At 35.6% G+C, this 20916-nt stretch overlaps 1 protein-coding gene across 4 annotated transcripts in view; it reads left to right on the forward strand.

The window, feature by feature from the left end:
* The window catches only part of BABAM2 (BRISC and BRCA1 A complex member 2), a 626549-nt gene that overhangs the window by 222577 nt on the left and 383056 nt on the right, over nucleotides 1-20916 (forward strand). For all 4 annotated transcript variants that reach the window (XM_077152478.1, XM_077152476.1, XM_077152480.1 and 1 more), the window contains one exon: nucleotides 7136-7330. In XM_077152478.1, the coding sequence (XP_077008593.1) occupies nucleotides 7136-7330 (195 nt within the window). The remainder of the gene's footprint in view (nucleotides 1-7135; nucleotides 7331-20916) is intronic.

A 20916-nucleotide genomic window follows, 5' to 3' on the forward strand; every position in this document is an offset into this window, starting at 1 on the left:
GATGCTAAAGTTCTTAACTTTCCCTCTGTTCATCAAGTTTTCTTGATTGAACATCAGTTAAGACCCACTCTTTTTCTATAAATGAAAGAGCATTTAATGATTTCCCCATTATCATTCTGTCCCTGTAAATCAGCCTATTCAGTAGGGCAGGATCATTACTATCTTTTTTTATTATTATTATTAATCTCTTTTTAAGGGGTGCATTTCTTTGCCTTTTATTTGTATTCTTTTGATAGAAGCCATGATGCTTGGTTTCTCTTTAAGGTAGTATAATGCAGTGCAATGGTTCTCAAAGTGCCATTTATGGACGCCTGGGTCCTGACATCCTTGAGTCCTGACATTTGAGACCTGTCTATGAGGTCAAAATTATTTTTGCAATAATACTAAGACATTATTTGACTTTTTAAATTGTGTTAATATTTGCCCTTAGAGTGCAAAAGCAGAGGTGGATAAAATCTATGCCTTAGCATTAATTAGGGCAGCAGCATCAAACTCTGCTAGTAGTCATTGCAATTTTTTGGTGCCATGCATTCTCAGTAAAAGGCCAGATCCCCAAGAATATCTTTGTTGAAGTAGTAAAAATTATTAATTTTATTAAATCTCAATCCTTGGTTATATATCTTTTCAGTATTTTGTGTGACAAAATGGGAAGTACACATGCAGGACTTTTGCTGCATACAGAAGTATGCTGGTTGTCTCAAGAAAAAAAAACATCTGTGTGATTGTTTTGAGTCGGAAACTCAACTAGCTGCATTTTTCTTGGAACTACCATTTTTGCTTGGCAGAAATACTGATACACAAATATAGTTTGGGTATCTAGCTGATATTTCCTCAAAAACATACAAAGTCAGCTTGTTACTTCAGGAAAACAAGTAACAGTATTTGTGGACAATGAAAACGTATATTTACCACTCCGAGCTTGATGGCTTCCCGTTAAAGACTTCTTTGACAAAATCAGTTATGATATTATGAATGTGATTTTTGATCTTGTATAAATGAAATATATCAACATTTGGAAGATTTTCATAACTTATTGAATCAGTATTTTCCAAATGACCAATGCATGATGGTACAGAATCATACTTGAGGAAAAGATCCATTCAAAATGCAGAATAGATGAAAGAAATTTAATGTAAGTGTACAGAATGTTTATTGATATTGTTTCAGATTTCACATCGCAACTAACCTTTGAGAAAGTACTACTTGTTGAGTTTTGGTGTAGTATCCAAGAAGAATACTAAAAGGCTATTGAAATGATCTCCCCTTTTCAAACTACATATTTGTGTAAGGCTAGATTTTCTTCTTATACGTCAGTCAAAGCAACACATTGCAACAGATTGGATGTAGAAGCAGATATGAAAATTCAGCTGTCTTTTATTATGCCAGACATTAAAGAAAAATAATGCATAAAATACAGAGCCCCTGTTTATTGCTGACACCTTTCATTAGTGTATTGCATTAGTTATACTTAATGAAAGAACATTTTTATAACTATGCTATTAGCTATAGTTTATAGTTAGACTTTGGTTCACTGTGTTTACAGTTCTACAATTCTTTTAAAAAATTTTTTCTAGTAACATATATACAACCTAAAACTTCCCCTCTAACCATATTCAAATACAGAATTCAGTTTTGTAACTACCTTCACAATACTGTACTACCATCACTACCCTCCACCACCAAAACTTTTCCATCATCCCAAGTAGAAACTGTGCAATTTAAGCATTTACTTTCCATTCCCTATGTCCATCCCAGTCCCTGACAATGTATATTCTAGTTTCTGATTCTACAGATTTGTATATTCTGATTATTTCATAAATGAGACTGTACAATATCAAAGTTCTTCTTAACCCTGCTCTCCAGGTGACCACCACCAATTGCTTGAAGTTGGTACTAAAAATAAAAATCTTGATTTTCTGCTACCATATCCCCAAGATGTGTTTTGGGCTCCTAAAGTTAATGATCAAAGGGGCTCTGCTATCATTCTTTTTTTTTCTTCATTAATTTTTTTATTAGAGAAGTCATGGATTTACAGAATAATCATGTAAAAAATACAAGATCCCTTATATATAACCCCACCACCAACACCTTGCATTGGTGTGGAACATTTGTTGCATGTGATGATAGTACTTTTTGTAATTGTACTTTTTTTTTTAACAGTAGTTGCCTTTGTTTCAATTCACGAAAGGTTATTAAAATAGTACTATTAAATATCATCTACGGTTTACATTAAGTGTATTTTTCCCATAAACCACTCAATTGTTAACACCTTGTCTTAGTGGTGTACATCTGTTATAATTTATGAAAGAACATTCTTATACTTGTACTATTAATTATGTAATTCTTCATCTACAGTAGGTTCACCATGTTATACAGTCCTGTGTTGTATCTTTTAGTTTTTATTCTAGTAATACATTCAACCTAAATTTCCTATTTTAACTATATTCACCTATGTAATTCAGTGCTGTTAATTATACTCACAATTATGTGTTATTATTACCACCATCCATTTCCAAATCTTTACAATCAATCTAAATGGGAATTCTGTATAAATTAAGTGTTTACTCCCAGTTCTCTACAGCCAATCAATTCCCTGGAAACCTAATTCTAGATTCTAATCCTGTGAGTTTGCTTATTATAATTAGTTCATAAGAGTAATATCATACAGTATTTGTCCATTATGTCTGGCATATTTCACTCAGCACAATGTCCTTAAGAGTTCATCCATGTCATCACATGCATCAGGACTTCATTCTTTTCCTTTTGCATGAGCAGGCACTGGGACTCAAACCCGGGTCTCTGGCATGGCAGGTGAGAACTCTGCCTGCTGAACCTCTGTGGCCTGTCCAGGACTTCATTCTTTTTACAGCTGAATAATATTCCATTGTATGTAATACCACATTTTGTTTATTCATTCATCTGTTGATGGACACTTGGGTTGTTTCCATCTTTTGGCAATTGTGACGATTACTGCTTTGAACTTTAGTATATAAATATCTGTTCAAGTCCTTGCTTTCAATTCTTCAGATATATACCTAGTAGCAGGATTGCTGGGCCATATGGTAATTCTATCTTAGCTTTCTAAGCCATCCCATGAATGAGCGTTCCTATTTCTCCACATCTTCTTCTGCACTTGAAAATTTTTTTTTCATAGAAGCCATTCTAGTGGATATGAAATGATACCTCATTGTGGTTTTGATTTGCATTTCCCTAATAGCTGGTGAAGTTGGGCATCTTTTTATATGCTCTTTTGCCATTTGTATATACTCTTTAGAGAATGTCCATTCAAGTCTTTTACCAATTTTTAAATTGTAGTGTTTGTCTTTTTATTGTTGAGTTGTAGGATTTCTTTATGTATTTTCTCTGATTGAATAGGTTGTCTTTTCACTTTCATGACAAAGTCTTTTGATGCACAAAAGTTTTAAATTTTGAAGTGGTGCCATTTCTCTATATTTTCTTTTGTTGCTTGTGCTTTGGGTATAAAGTCTAAGAAGCCACTGAAACCATTGCCTAATACAAGATTCTGAAGATGTGTTCCTACATTTTCTTCTAGGGGTTTTATAGTACTGATTCTTACAGTTAGGTCCTTGATCCATTTTGATATAATTTTTCTATATGGTGTGAGATCGGGGTCCTCTTTCTTTCTTTCTTTCTTTTTTTTTTTTTTTTTGCATATGGGTATCCAAATCTCCCAGCACCACTTTTTGAGGAGACTTTTGTTTCCCAATTGAGTGGACTTGGCAGCTTTTGTCAGAAAGTCAACTGGCCGTAGATGTGAACTCTCAAGTCAATTCTAGCTTTGTAATATGCTTTAAAGTCAGGAAATATGAATCCTTCAACTTCACGCTTCTCATTCAACATGTTTTTGACTATTTGGGGTTACTTACCTTTCCAAAGAAAGTTGGTAATTGGCTATTCCATTTGTGCAAAGTAAGTTGTTGAAATTTTGATTGGGATTGCATTGACTCTGTCAGTCATTTGGATGGAATTGACATCTTGACCATAGTGAGTCTTCCAATCCATGAACATAGAAAGTCCTTTCATTTATTCAGGTTTGCTTTGATTTCTTTTAGTAACGTTTTGTAGTGTCTCATTTACATCCTCACATTTATTCCTAGATATTTGATTCTCTTAGTTACTATTGGAAATTGAATTTGTTTTTTGATTTTTTAAATTCCCATTGTTCACTGCTAGTATATAGAAACACTGCTGATTTTTCAGTGTTTGTCTTGTACCCCTCCACTTTGTTGAATTCATTTCTTAACTCTAGGAGATTTGTTGTGGATTTTATTCATATTGGATCATGTCATTTGTAAACAGTGGAAGTTTTATGTATTCTATTCTAATTTAGATGTCTTTTACTTCTTTTTCTTGTCTCATTGCTCTGGCCAGAACTTTCAATACAATGTTGAATAACAGTGGTGATAGTGGGCATCGTTATCTTGTTCCATATTTTAGAGGAAAAGCTTTCAGTCTTTCACCTTTAAGTATGATATTAGCTATGTATTTTTCATATATGTCCTTTATCATGTTGATAAAGATTCTTTCTATTCCTTATTTTCTTAGTATTTTTTTCAGGAAAGGGTTTGGGATTTTTCTTCATCAGTTGAAGTGATCATGTGTTTTTTTCCTTCTTTCCTTTAATATAGTATAATACATTAATTGATTTTCTTATGTTGAACCACCCTTGCATTCTAAGAGATGGAACAGATATTCTTCTTGCTCTTCAGTGCTTCTACCAAGAAAATTATCATTCCCTTTTCCCTAACCCTCACTCCCATTTTTAAAACTCATGCCATCAATCCCTCCCACCTTGCTTTTATCTAGAGACCCCTCAGTTGTTCCCATCATTCTTTGAAGATTTTAGCGTATGGTTCATTGTTACTCCTAGCATTCCTCTTGTCATAGTTCCTGGTGGTTTTAATATCCATATAAATGATCCTTCCAACATCCTTCCAACACCCTCTCATTCCCCGGTTTCCTTTCCTCCAGTGATCTTGTCCCCTGCTCTGCCTCAGCCATGTACACCCTTGGTGTACACCAGACTTGGCCAATACCAGTTACAGATCACCTCCATCATCTCTGACCACAACTTCCTGTCTTTTTTTTTTTTTTTTAAAGGAAAGACAGAGAGAAGGAAGGAAGGATAGAAGGAAGGAAGGAAGGAAGAAAGGGAAACATTTTTAAACATTTTCTTGTTTTTATTGTATTCTGTTTCTCCGTTTTTGTTACATGGGCTGGGGCCGGGAATCGAACCGAGGTCCTCCGGCATAGCAGGCAAGCACTTTGCCCGCTGAGCCACCGCGGCCCAACTTCCTGTCTTTTTAATTCATTCTTCTTAGTGTCTAAATTCCCAAACATTCTTCAAGTCTAAGAGAACCTGCAGCCCACTGGTCCTACCATCCTTTCTTTAGTCCTCACTTCCCTTATGAATTTACTTTGCTTTTAACCTGCCTTAGATTTCCATGGTCCATGATTATAACCATTCTTTTACAAACCCGCTAAATCTTTTGCCCCTTTTTCCTTCCGTTGTACTTGTCTGGAAAACTCCAACCTTTGTTAAATTCACCCCACCCGCACCTCCAACATCTGCACCCAGGTAGCTGGAGTTTATACTGATTGACCTTACTTCACTTAAAATCAACTTCTAACTTTAGTGAGCTATAGTGGTATCTAGAATTCTTACTACATTTCTTCAGTCCATTTACTCTTCTAAATGGCTCTCCTAAATTATTGTTGCACACTTTGTTCTTATACTTCTGATTGGCCTCTTTCTCACTCTTAGCTGATCAACTTCTTTCCTATTTCACTGAAAAATATAAACAATCAGAAGAGAACTGCCAACAAGTTCCCACCACCATATAGCTCTTCTTGCATTCGACTGCATTCAGTTGGCCTTTCCTCCTTTTCATTTCTACGGACAACCCTGTTGAAGATCCTATACCTACTTGCCTATTCATCTTCTCTCCTTGGTATTCTCCCCTTTCTCTCTCTTGCATCATCACTTTCCCCCTTTTTACAGGACATTCCCATCAGGTTTCAAACACAAACAATTTTTCCTGTGATCCTCCCATTGCCCTGTAGCTATCAGTTTGAATTGTCTATACTATGAATAGCTATCAGAAATTTCCTTCTACCTATTCTCTTTTGAACCCTCAACAATCAACCTTTCACTTCGTCAATACCATACTTGTTGAAGACATGATTGGCCCGCATATCATTGGATGATCCAGTACTCAATTCTTAGGCCTCATCTTATTCTTCAACACTATTTGACACAGTTGATCACTTTGTTCTCCTTGATTACTTTCTTTACTTGGCTTCTGGGATACATGCTGTATTTTTCTCAGTAGCATTTATCACCATCACAAATATACTTAATTGCTTATTTGTTATTTACTTTGACCCACTAAAACATAAGTTTCTTGAGTGTAGGAACTTGGCTTATTTTCTTCACTACTTGGAATAGTGGGGGACACATAATAGGCATTTGTTGAATGAATCAATGTTAGCTTAAATATGATATACTTATCAAATCTTCCCCCTTCCCAGCTTCTTTCCTCATTATAAGGTTGCACAGCAATTTCCTTTCTCTTTTTCTTTGAACCTTGAATTTCCTGATTGTATTCTTCCTTGCCTTGACTCCATTTCTGTCTTTTTAGGCCAACCTATAGTCAATGTGCCTATATTTCTGTGGGACTCTACTGTTTACAAAGCATTTATTTATATCTGGTATTATAGCTGCAGATGGACTGTGGATCTGAGTTGAGTGACTTTAGCGTTAATGTTGAATTTTGGTAAAGAGTGGAAAGAGATTTAAATGATAAAAGAATAAGGAACAAATTAAGTCTTCTAGGGCTAAATTTATATCTTCTAGAATATTTAGGAATCTTGTTTTATAACTTTTTTACCTTTTGCTGTTTCTGTCTGCCCCCTCATGATGGAGTTCGTCCTTGATTTTCCATGAGAATTTTCAAAGGCAGATTTAAGAGACATCAAGATCAAAAGATCCTAATTAGGAGCAGTCCATTCCTCTTAGATTTTCATCTCTCTTTTCCTCTATTTTGATATGTGAATATTACTGAATTTGAATGGCAATCCATTTTGACTAGTCTTTACTTTATGACTTCTACAGAATCTTGCCTCCTGGAATCCTTCAAATCCTGAATGTCTCTTACTTGTGGTGAAGGAACTTGTGCAGCAGTATCACCAATTTCAATGCAGCCGCCTACGAGAGAGCTCACGTCTCATGTTTGAATACCAGACTTTACTGGAAGAGCCACAGTATGGAGAGAACATGGAAATTTATGCTGGGAAAAAGAACAACTGGGTGAGTTTTTTCACGAAAAAAAGTCACTTCATCTATAATAAAATAAAATAGTCAATTGAGATGTCCTTTTATAGTAAACCCTAGCTATATCCTTAGTGAACATGGTTTAGGTAGCCTATATACTTTCTCATAATTTAGAGTTTAAATGTTTATCTGCTTCCTTGTATTGCTCAAGCATATCACCTGGGAGGTTTGTAAAATTCAGTCTCACATCTCCAGCCCCAGATATTCAGAAATCAGGACCAGGGCCTGAGAATCTGCATTTGAAGGTTCCCACAGGTAGCCTTCCAGTACATGTTTTGAAACGCTGATGAATTTTCCCTACACTTCAATGTAGAGCTTCTCTGGTATCCCAGTGAGATAAGTGATGTCAGTAACTCTGGATGTAGCTAGTTTACGTGGAAATTTTTATAAATTCTTTTTATGATTTCTTTACATTGTGTGATCCTTTAAAAATACAAGTCAGATAATCTCACTCCTCTACTCAGGACCTTTATGTGCCTTTTATTTTTTTCTCTTATGGTGCAGCAAGCAAAAGCCCTTCCAGTATCTTAAAAAGTTCACCACCATCCTCTGTCATAATCTTTCTCAATTACTAACTCCAGCCACACTGGTGCCCTCGCTGGCCTACAAAAGCATCAGGTATGCTCCTGGTGGTGGGTCTCTGCCTAGGCTTTTCCATTTTTTGGCATGTTTCTTCCAGATATCTGTATGGCTAATACTCTTCCTCCTGTAAGTTTATGCTCATATGTTATCTTCTCAGCAGTACTTAATGTTAGCACTCCCCTCCCCTCTTTTTACACAACTTTTTTCATGTATAATTTACATGCCATAAATTCACCTGTTTTAATTATACAATGTAATGATTTTTAGTAAATTTACTGAGTTAGTTCTGCAATCTAGTTTCAGAATAATACCATTATCCCAATAACCTCCCTTATGCCTCGTTATGATTTATTCCTAGTGCCACCCCAAGCCCCAGGCAGCCACTAATCTACTTTCTGACTCTATAGGTTTGCTTTTTCTGGACATTTCATGTAAATGGAATCATACAATGTGTAGTCTTTTGTGACTGGCATTTTTAACCTAGAATGTTTCTGAGGGTTCATCTATTTTGTAGCCTGTGTCAGTGCTTCATTACTTTTTATGGCAAAATAATATTCCATTTTAGTGGATATATACCATGTTTTGTTTGTCTATTCACCAGTTGTTGGGTATTTGGATTCTTTCTAGTTTTTGGCTGTTATGAGTAATGCTACTCTGAATATTCATGTGCAAGTCTTTGTTACACTTGTTTTAAAATGTACAAATTGCACCCCTGCTCTGCCTTTTTTTAAAATCACCTTTTAATGTACCTTATAATTTATTTAACTAGTTACATAGAGCTGTGTAAAGTAAGTTTCCCCAAACTTAATGGCTTTAAACAACAAAATTTCCGATCTTAGTGTCTGTGTGTCAGAAATCTCTGGTTGCTCAGGAATCTCTGAAGCTGGATCCTGTGCTTCATGGTCTCTCACATGCCTGCAATCAAGGCACAAGGCCATAATCATCTCAAGGCTTGGCTGGAGAAGGATCCACTTCTAAGCTCACTCAGGCATTTATTGGCAGGATTTAGTTCCTCTGAGCAGTCAGATTGAGGACCTTAGTGCAGTGCAAGCTTTTGGTCCTTTATTCCTTGTCATGCAGGCCTCTCTATAAGGCAGCCCACAAGATGGTAGGTGGTTCTGTCAGAGTCAGGAGGCAGGAGAGAGCAAGAGTGTGTGGGCAACACTGAAGTCACAGTCTTTTATAATCTAATTTTGTAAGTGACATTCCATTTCGTTTGCTGGATTCTATTTTTCGGGTCCAGCCCACACTAGGGGAGGAATTACAATAGAGTGTGAACACCAGCGATCATTGGGAGCCACTTAGCAATAGCCTTCTCCCTCAGTTATTGTGTTTATTGTTTGTCTGTCATTCCCACTGCAATACGAAGTTCCACTAGAGTAGGGATTTCTGTTTTGTTCCCTGATGTATTCCATATAACTAGAATTATAACACCGCACCATTGGTGTTCCATATAAATATTTGTTAGATGAACGATTTAATAAACGCTAGACTAATTAAGCACAGAATAAATTTAGTTTCTCTTTTCTGTATTTATCTTTTTTAGGTTTACCCTAGTCTTCCTTTTCTTAGGCTAATGTCTTATACATAGTTATGCCTTTGAATCAGTAGGACTGAAATTTATTCTTGTTATAAATCATCTTATTTTTTCAGTTCAAAGTTTTAACCTATTGATTATTTTGAAATTTTAAGGCATTCACAAGTTTAGTAAGGAAAACTTTTTTGACCCCAGTTTATTTATTCCTGGCATATACCTTATGAAGCAACTTAGTTAATCTTGCAAAAAAAAGTGTTAGGGCAATGTAGCATGACTTCTTGGGGAACCTGCTTTCATAAACTCATTTGAAAATAAGAATCACTGTCAAGCTAGTTGTTACTTATTTTCAGGACTTGTTTCACTACTCCCTTTCCCCCTTTTAATAGTAAGGCTGAATTTAAATAAGTACATCAAATTTAGTGGCATTTTTCTAACCTAAGAATTATCAAAATTATATTTAGTGACTTACCTACTATTGAATGATAATTCATCTAGGTTTAAATCCATTTAAAACATGTAGATAGTTTTATATTTATAGTGTTTTTAAGGCTTTATTTTTTATTTTTACTTGCAAACCTACTACTGCCATTCTTGCCCATTTTATTTTGATTTTGTACTGGTTAATTTATAAATATTAGGGCAATGGTTATGGATTCAGGAGAAGTAAAGAAACTAACAATTACACAGGGCAAGGTGGGCACTTAGACTTTAAGCTTGCAGTGGACCAGGTCTAAAGTGAGCCTAGTAGAAGTGGGAGGGGAGGCTATAGAAGTAAAAAGTGGGCACATGAGTTAGAATCAGGAAATAGGTCAAGGAATAGGATATAAAGATAAGTCTTGAGGGATCAGACAAATTATAACTTGGCATGAGGTTTCAGGAATATGTTAAAAGACGCTTTGCTTTTGGACTCTATATCTAAACCAAGACTCTGGCAATAGATACAGATCCCTGGCAGCCGGAAAGGAATGCGGTTTTGAACAAAAAAGTTTTGAATCAGGGATTTGTATCAGTAGTGTAACAATTTACTACAAACTTGGTAGCTTAAAACCAAGCCACCAAATTATCTTGCAGATCTGGAGGTCTGAAGTCCAAAATGGGTCTCAGTGGACTAAGATCAAGGTATTGATAGAACTGTGCTCCTTCTGGAGGATCCGGGGGAGAAACTATTTCCTTGCTTTTTCCACTGTCTAGATATGGTCTATATTCCTCTTTCATGCTGCCTTCTCTCCAGTTCATTTTTCTGCCTCCCTCTTTCACTTGTAGGGACCGTTGTGATTACATTGGGCCTACACAGATAATCCAGGATTCTCTCCCTATTTTAATAGGTCAGCTGATTAGGAACATTAATTCCATCTTCTACTTCAGTTTTTCTTTGCCATGTAACTTAACACATTCATAGCTTCCAGGAATTAATATGTAGACATCTTTGAGGGCCATTATTCTGTCTACTGCAGGTACCCCCTGCATACATTCCTGCTGTGGGTTAGAATTATTTTTAGAATATTGGTGGAAACTGATGGTTAAGGGACCTGCTTGAAGATGAGGAGGGTGACTGGGACAAGAAATGGAGAGCTGGGTAGAGGACAGGAAAACCTGATAAAATGGAAGATGAGGTGCCCCTTGAAATTTTTTAGGTGGAAAATATGGATTTCAAAAAAGCAGGTGTAAGAAATGTCAGGAAGGACATTTAGTGATTTCTATAGGGCAGTGTCCTCTATCTGCATCATCAAAGGATATTCAGAGGGAGAACACTGTGGTACTGATGTAAAAGGTACCATATATTTGGGATATGATCCACTCATCTCTACTATCCCTAGATTATTTGTCTACAAGCTATACTAAATACTTGGTGCAGGGGTCAGAAAATGATGAATCTGGCCCATTGCCTGTTTCTAAATAAACAGGTTATTCATGTATTTCTAGGAATTTGTCCATTTCATCTAGGTTGTCTAGTTTGTTGGCATACAGTTATTCATAGTTTCCTCTTATTATTTTTTATCCCCTTTTTATTTCTGTGGGGTCAGTAGTAATGTCACTCCTCTCATTTCTGATTTTATTTATTGGCATCTTATCTCCTTTTTTCTTTGTCAGTCTAGCTAACTGTTTGTAAATTTCCTTGATCTTTCCATAGAACCAAATTTTTGTTTTGTTAATTTTATTGTTTTTTTATTCTCAATTTCATTTATTTCTGCTCTAATCTTTATTATTTCTTTCCTTCTCCTTGCTTTGGGATTAGTTTGCTGTTCTTCTTCTAGTTCCTCCAGGGATGTAGTTAAGTCTTTCATTTTGCCTTTTCTTCTTTTTAATGTTAGCAGTTAGGGTTAGAAATTTCCCTGTCAGCATTGCCTTCACTACATCCCATATGTTTTTGTTTTCTTTAGATATTTTTATTGAGAAATCTTCACACACATACAGTCCATCCACAGCATACATCACTGACTAACAATATCATCATGGAGTTGTATATTCATCAGCATGATCATTTTTAGGACATTTGCATCACTACAGAAAAGAAATCTAAAGAAAAAAGAAAAAACGAATACATCCCATACCCTTACCCCTCCCTCTCGTTGACTACTAGTATTTCAATTTACACAATTTTTTTAATCCCTTACCTCCCATATTATTTATTTGTTTTTCCTATGTTTTTACTCATCTGCCCAACCCTGGATAAAAGGAGCATCAGAGAAAAGGTTTTCACAATCACACAGTCACATTGTAAAAGCTATATAGTTGGGCGGTGCAGTGATGGCTCAGTGGCAGAATTCTCACCTGCCATGCCGGAGACCTAAGTTTGATTCCCAGTGCCTGCCCATGTTAAAAAAGAAAAAAAAAAAAAAAGCTATATAGTTGTACAATAGTCTTTAAGGTGAGAGTGTTTAATTTTGAGGAGTTCCCATTTATTTATTTAATTTTTCATTGCTTGTACTTTGGGTATAAGGTCTAGGAAACTTTCTCCTATTACAAGATTTATAAGATATTTCCCTACATTTTCTTCTAAAAGTTTTATGGTCTTAGCTGTAATGTCTTGGTCTTTGATCCATTTTGAGTTGTTTTGCGTATGGTGTGAGATTCAGATCTTCTTTCATTCTTTTGCACATGGATATCCAATTCTCCAAACACCATTTATTGAAGAGGCTGCTCTCTCCCAGGTGTATTGGCTTGACTGCCTTATCAAAGATCAATTGTCAATAGATAAGAAGGTCTATTTCTGAGCACTCAATTTGATGCCATTGGTTATGCCAGTACCATCCTGTTTTGACCACAGTAGCTTCATAATATGCTTTAAAGTCAGATAATGTGAGACCTTCCACTTTTTTTTTTTTTTTTTTTTTTTTTTTTTTTTAAAGGAAAGACAGAGAGAAGGAAGGAAGGATAGAAAGAAGGAAGAGAGGAAGAAAGGGAAACATCTTTTAAACATTTTCTTGTTTTTTATTGTATTTTGTTTCTCCGTTTTCGTTACATGGGCTGGGGCCGGGAATCGAACCGAGGTCCTCCGGCATAGCAGGCAAGCACTTTGCCCGCTGAGCCACCGCGGCCCGCCCGAGACCTTCCACTTTGTTTTTCTTTCTCAAGATATTTTTAGCTACCCTGATCTTCCAAATAAATTTTGTTATTGGTTTTTCTATTTCCTCAAAGGAAGTTGTTGGGATTTTAATTGGTATTGCATTGAATCTATAAGCCAGTTTGGGTAGAATTGACCTCTCTATTATGTTTAGTCTTCCAATCCTTGAACATCATATGCCCTTCCATTTATTTAGGTCTTCCATGATTTCTCTTAGCAATTTCTTTTAGTTTTATGTGTATAGGGCTTTTGTTTCCTTAATTAAATTTATTCCTAAATATTTGATTCTTTTGGTTGCTATTGTAAATGGAATTTTTTCTTGATTTCCTCCTCAGATTGCTCATTACGTGTGTATAGTAACATTAATTATTTTTGGGTATTAATCTTGTATTCTGCCACTTTGCTGTACTCATTTATTAGTGCTAGTAGCTTCGCTGTAGATTTTTTTTGGGTTTTTGAAGTATAATATCATATCATCTGAAAAACAATGAGAGTTTTACTTCTTGCTTTCCAAGTTGCATGACTTTTATTTCTTTTTCTTGCCCTGGGTACAACTTCCAGCACTATGTTGACTAACAATGGTGACAGTGGGCATCCTTGTCTTGTTCCTGATCTTAGAGGGAAAGCTTTCTGTCTTTCTCCATTGAGGATAATGTTAGTTGTGGGTTTTTCCAATTTTCCCTTTATCATGTTGAGGAAGTTCCCTTGTATTCCTGTCCTTAGAATTGTTTTCATCAAGAAAGGATGTTGAATATTATCAGATGTCTTTTCTGCATCAATCAAGATGATGATCAGCTTTCACTTATTGGTATAGTATATTACATTAATTGATTTTCTTGTGTTGAACCAGCCTTGCATACCTGGAATAAATCCCTCTTGATCATGCTGTATAATTCTTTTAATGTGCTGTTGGATTCAATTTGCAAGTGTTTTATTTATGATTTTTACATCTGTATTCATTAAAGAGATGTATTTTTAATTTTCTTTTGTTGTGATATCTTTATCTGGCTTTGGTATTAGGGTGATATTGGCTTCAAAAATGAGTTAGGTTAACTTTCTCTCCTCTTCAATTTTTTTTGAGAAGTTTGAGCAGGACTGGTACTAATTCTTCCTTGAATGATTGGTAGAATTCACATGTGAAGCCATCTGGTCCCGAAGTTTTTTGGGTGTAGCTTCTTGATGACTGATTCAGTCTCTTTACATGTGATTAGTTTGTTGTGAGGTTTCTATTTCTTTTGAGTCAATGTTGGTCATACTTTTGTAGGAAGTTGTCCATTTAATCTGTGCTGTCTAGTTTATTACTTATGGTTGTTCATAGTATCCTCTCTTTACCTCCTTTATTCTGTGGGGTGAGGGTTATGTACTTGCTCCCATTTCTGATTTCATTTACTTGCAGTTTCTCTCTGTCCCCCCCTCCCTCTTTTGTAAACCTCACTAAGGTCCATCAATTTTACTGATTTTCTCGATGAACCAGTTTCTGGTTTTGTTGCTTTTCTCTATTGTGTTTATATTCTCAATTTCATTTATTTCTGCTCTATTCTTTATCATTTCTTTCCTTTTCCAGTATTTTGTACTGTCCATCTCAAAAAGTCTTTCTCTCTCTCTCTTTTTTTTTCTTCCTATCAGCTCTGCCCCCTCTCTGCTAGGGTAAAACTCCTGGTTCCTTTAGTGCTTACTCCAGGTTTACCTGTGTTCAGTGCCTGTTTTCAATTGTCAGAAATTGTTAATTAAGTCAACAGGTAGAGCTTGATTTAGCTAACTCCTTGCCCATTGGGGAGGGGTGCCAGCCTGTGTGACTTGGGAGACTTACAGTTCTTTGTGGGATCTCAGCCATTCCACCTGCTCCAGACTGGTATTTGATGTGTGTCTGGTTACTGATGTCCCCACAGCAGTTGTTCCGCACAGTTCCTGGCTATTTACTAACTGCTCTGGAGGATGAACTAAATTCCACACCTCACTATCTTGCCTTCTTGCCATTTTTCCCTGTCTCTCCCATCTCATAAGGTTTTTTTTTTTGCCTTTATACAAGTCTATCTTTATTTGTAAAAAACAGGATACAACTAAAGCTAATTTGATTTTATAAAAATCTGTTCATTTAGTGATAATGCACATTTTATAATAAAATTGTAGTAAAATACTGACATTTGATAGTTTAAAAAATTATCATTCATGTAAAAATCATGTTGTGGCATGTAAAATTTAATTAGAAAATTTGTAGTTCACAAAAGTACATGTATTTTGTCAATAGCTCATGAGAACATTATCATAAATTTACTTAAGATACAAGACAAAATTCATAGTTAGGCTTAACATTTAGTGCTGTACAATTTTAAGCTGAATCCAGATTATTTTTGTTATTGAGATGCACATGAAATAATTGATTCAGACTACCAATGAGCTGATATTTTGTTGTATAACCAAAATCTATTGGCTTTACAATATGCCTAGATCAATTATTTCACCAGCAATTTAAATGATAGAGATCTAGCTGAAAACCCCACTGACATACTCTTAGCAGAATAATTAAAAGTACTAGCAGCTTTGATTTTCATGAATACACACAAGATAAATTTGTATTGTATAATTAAAATTTGGACAAAAAGTCAAGACCTAAAGTATTTTTTTTCAAGAGAAGACTTATTATGTTAAAACTTTGTTTAAAAGAGAAAAAGAGAGAGGGAGCATGTGAAAGTATTTTTACTTAAAATGTTGAACCTCTGCACCAATTATATTATAAATGAAATTTAACTTTCTACACACTAATGTTATTTTGCCATTCCAGAGTCAAATTTATAAGACTCACAGAATATTAAAGCTGGAATGCCATTAAAGACAGTGGTATATAAATGGAATATCTTCAGTGAATTTGACAAAAACTATGCTATGTTACATAGTATTGTGCATTCAATTAATAGTTTAGTGATAATATGTTTAGTGGTAATGTGAACAAGATTCATTTAAATGTATTTTGAGTCAGTCATGTGATCTTCATTTAATCAAGACTTTACTTCATATATTTTTAACATACAGAGAAATATCCTTCAAAACAGAGTCATTTGATTCTTCTTTGCTTGAATAGCATGCAATTGTTATAAAGCTATCCATACTAGTCCTACCATAAAATTAATTAATAAATAACTCTGCCATCCCATAAGTGTTTTTTCTTTTTCTTTTTCAACCCATAAGTTTTGATATGTGTGTTTTAATTTTTATTTGCCTGGATATATTTCCTAACTTCACTTCTGAATATAGTTTCTTTAACCCATTGTTTAATAGTATGTTAATTTCACCGTATTTGTGAAATTTCCATTTCTCCTTGTTATTGATTTCTAGCTGCATTCCTTTGTGGTTGGAGAATATACATGGTATGATTACATTATTTTTGCATTTATGAGACTTTGAATAGTTCCATATTTTTTTCTCCGGTCCTTCAAGGGACTTTGCCAATACTTTTGTTTGTTTGTTTTTGCTAGTGCTTTTAAATTATCTGCCCCATATACTCCAGAATGTATCTGGGTATTAATTACATTAAGCTTTACAGAACTGCAAGCTCTCATTCCCAATTCTAGGCTCCATGTATTTAGTTTAACTGAACTGGCCAGATAGGTTAAGTTAGATTATGTGCTACAGAAAATTTAGGTTTTAGAAAAAATAAACTTCTCTTCCTTTGGTCTCATACAATAGGTGAAATTCTAAAATACAGGCAATATTACCCATTACCTTGTATTCTGATTTACCTTAGTCCCAACCAGATTGGCTTCATTCTTATCTCTAATTGAAGCCTGATCTCTTTTTCGGCTTCTTCAACAGTTGCTGTTCGTAGAAATGCTGACATTTGGGACTGCAGAACTCCAACTCTGAGTCTCAGGTGTCACACAGGTACCCAAAGTTCCAGGAATACCAGATTGTACACATATATCACAGCAACTCAGAATTTAGAAATAACTCTTAAGTCTTGGGAATAAATGTGACTACTGTAAAAGCTTATAATCTAGGCCCCAATTTTCTTAAAAGTTATTTCTAAAAGAGACCATACTATACTTGTCCTTTTGTTTCTGACTTATTTTGCTCAACATAATGTCCTTGTGGTTCATTCACCTTGTTGCATGCATGTCTCATGACTTCATTCCTTTCTGTAGCCATACCCATTGACCTCTTGCCTCCATGGTTTCTGATGTGAAATAGGCACTCACTCTAGTTAAAACTCCCTTGTATGTAAACGTTACTTTTCTCTTGTAGCTTTCTGAACACTCACTTTGCCCTTTGCATTCAGTCATGTGATCAATATATGAGGGGATATATTTTTCTTCATGTTTATCCTGTTTGGTATTCTCTGGTCTTCTTGGATATGTATATTCATGTGTTTTTTTAAGTTTGGGAAGTTCTCTGACGTTATTCCTTTTATTATTCCATCTGCCCCTTCTCTTTCTTCTCCTTCTGGGACTCCCCTGATGCATATATTGATGCACCTAATGGTCTTCAGCTCCAGTGGTCCTGTTTGGTTCCTTTTTAAAATTTTGATCTCTTTACTAAGACTCTCACATTGTTCATTCATTGTTTTCTTGTTTTCCTTTAGTTCGTTTCCTGTACTTTCCATCATTTCCTTCATTTTCTTAGCGTTTTTTTTCTGTATATCCATATTCTTATCTTCTTTGTTGATGTTTTCTATATTTTTATCTTCTTCCTTTGGATGGGCATCATTTCCTGTTTTTATGTTTGTCTGGTATCTTCTTGTTGTATTCTCTATATTTTAATATTTTAACATGTTAACTCTTGGATTTATACCCTGCGATGCCTGTTTCCAAGGTGAAACCCTGGAAGTGTTCAGGGTTCTGTCTTGTTCTGAGCTTTTGCTTGTTAGTTGTTTTGTAGTTCCTCTGTTTCCCAGGAGAAGAAGACAGACCTCCCTCTCCCTGGTGTTTGAAATTGGCAGTCCTTTGTCCCAGACTGTCTGCTTCTATTGTTTTTTACATACTTTTCCGTGTTTCAAGCTGCTTTTTCCTGGAGGGCAAATTCTGGGAGGAAGGACACCCAGGAGAGAGCTTTTCTAAGTCAGTCTTTTTGATCCAAAACAGGGCCAGGGACCCACAAAGGAGATACGGATGGATTCCAAAGTGCCCAGTGGAGGGGTTCAGGAAGGTCACCAAGTACTACTCTGATGACTCCGCAAAGCTGAGCTTTCCTGACTTACCTAGCAAATACAGCCAGCTAACTGTGTCTGGTAGCCCTGAAAAAGTGCTGCATCTTTGCATCTCTATTGCCTCCACCCTTTGTCAGGGGAATGTTGAACAATGGCTCATGCTGACCTTGTCTAGGGAGAAAAAAATAGCTGCCCTCAGAGCCATACCCCCAGTGATCCAAACTTGCTAATTAAAAGCCAAGAGCAGTCATTGCTGTACCTACTCTGGTTTTGGGGAAGAGGATCTTTTTGTCCCTTTCTTTCACCAGCAGCTAGCCAGGAAGTGGACCCCATGGTGTCCTGCCATGAGAATAGGGGATGGGTGCTGTTAACCGCTGCACGGACAGAACAGTTTACTGTTCTTTACAGTAATCTATCAGCCGCTTCCTCCCGTTCTTTTATCCTGCTATGCAATGTTCTTCTGGCCTCCAGAGTTTCAAAATAGTTGTTTTGTATGATTTCTCTCTGCTTAATCATTATTTTAGTGGATGAACTGAGTCCTGGAGCTCCCTACTCCACCATCTTCCCTGGAAGTTCTCTGAAAGTTACTTTATTAGAAAGAGGGTGATTCTTATCTTCCCAGGAGCAATTTTGATGGATTTCTGAGAGTAGAAGGACAGATTTCAGGAAGGAAGTTGGAAAAGAAAAAGTAATTTAGCAGATTTAGACAGTAGAGAAAGAAGAAAAAGACATATTAGCTGGGACAGGCAGTAGGATCTCATAAACATTCCCACCTACCTGGTGACATTTACAAGTCTACCTGTTAGGTACTTGTCACAGGGAAGTCTAACTTAATATAGGGATTAATATTAATAGAAAAATATCTACAGTTGTGCTGTCTAATGTAGTAGCTACAAGCAGTATGTGGTTATTGAGCACTTGAAATATGGCTAGTCCAAATGGAGATGTTATGTGTGCAAATAATATTTTATATATATAGGGATATATTATTAAAATTAATTTTACCTGCTTCTTTTACTTTTGAAAATGTGACTACTAGGAAATGTTAAATTACATTTGTGGCTCACATTTTTTCTTTGCATTATTTTTCTCTTGGATAGCATTGGTCTGGAATGTTGGGAGTGGAGGATGAGAGTGCTGTGAGAGGGATCAAAGTATCTGGAGGGTCTGGAAGTTGATGACTTTTCATTCCTGACTGTGAGGATATAGTAACTATTCTGGTGATGCCAGTCAGCCATATTTAGTGGGGAAAGCAAGTGACCCCTCTCATAATCTCCCTTTAATTTATGCTGCTTCTAGGTTATCCCTTAGTGGCATTTCATTTATGCCCATTAGAGGATAAATTTATGGTTGCTCATTTGAAAAGGATGTAGTATGTAGTCAAATACGCATACTCTAAGGACTTGACCAGATATGTTTGTTTTTGGTTTTCACCATATGAAATAATTATTGAGTTGAACATGATTTGAAATAAATGAACTCATGACAGGTGCTCACATTTTTTATTGTTTTTGTAATGGGATTTGTTATATTTAATTTTGACTTGTACATCAGTGGGTGTACTTAGAACCTTACTCATAATAGTTCATGACTCAGGTTTTTGCCTCATTCATAAAAAAGTAACTGTTTGTGTAAGTTTGTATTTGTGTGTAACTAAATTTAGTTTGTATTTCAAGACACTAAAGGTGAATTTGATGTCTTTTTCAATCTTACTGACATTAATAAAAACATTATTATTGTTTTTAAATAATAGAGATGTGTTGTGAAAAGAAAAACCTTTAGCAGCAGACTGCATCAAGTGGAAAGGACCTTGTTTTATAGAAGCTTGTAAAGTCTTTTCCATTCACTTTGCCTACATTTTACAGAGTGTCATGTGTAGAAAGTACTAGCATCACACCATCTACTTGTATTTTCGAGGCACTTGTTTATTCTGAAATCTTAGGTGTTTTGTCTCATTTCTCCAATGGCCATTTGGATGTAGGGAGCACCCCTTGCATTGTATTTTTGGCATGGAAGGAATGTACAAGTGGCTTCAAAGGACCAGCTGATTTGGACTTTTAAAGCCTTCTTTCCATGTAGTAAAAGGAAAAGGATGAAGAATCCTGTATTTGAAGTGTTCTACAAGAAAACTCCTCAGATTTCTTTTTACTTTTGGGAAACATAAATATGACTCAATCTGTTCCCAAAAAAGTTCTCACATTTTTCATTTATTTTCAGTGAATTTCTTGTACCACTAACTTATTTACTTCAAAGGACTATGGATATGGTACTGATTGGATCAGGTACACACGTAAGCTAAACAGAATTCTTTCTTGAGTATTTGGTGTTAGTGTTGAGAGAGGGAGATAAGACTCTCTTTGAGTAACTATGGCCTTTTTTTACCATATCATCTAATATAGACAAGCAGAAACTGTTAAATACAGAGAAAATTGTATGAACCACAGAAAGGGAGAGACAAAAGACAAAGAGAAAATTCTGAGGGCAGTTGGAATTCTTGGAGCTGACTCTGGGCTGAATTTGTATTCTTAGATGTCATGATATACTTTATATCCTTTTAATCAATTTTAGTAAATTATCTTTTATATTCTCAAGTTAGTTTGAGTTGAAATTGTCACTTGAAGATAAGAGTCTTGACTAAACGATTTCCAAAGTGTATTTTGTTTGTCTGTCTCAAAAAGACCTTAAGCACCTTGAAAACAGACTGTATTTTGCCTTAAGCTCTCCATAATTTGGCACAG

Source organism: Tamandua tetradactyla, chromosome 3, assembly GCF_023851605.1.
Source record: "Tamandua tetradactyla isolate mTamTet1 chromosome 3, mTamTet1.pri, whole genome shotgun sequence".
NCBI classification, from domain to species: Eukaryota; Metazoa; Chordata; class Mammalia; order Pilosa; family Myrmecophagidae; genus Tamandua; species Tamandua tetradactyla.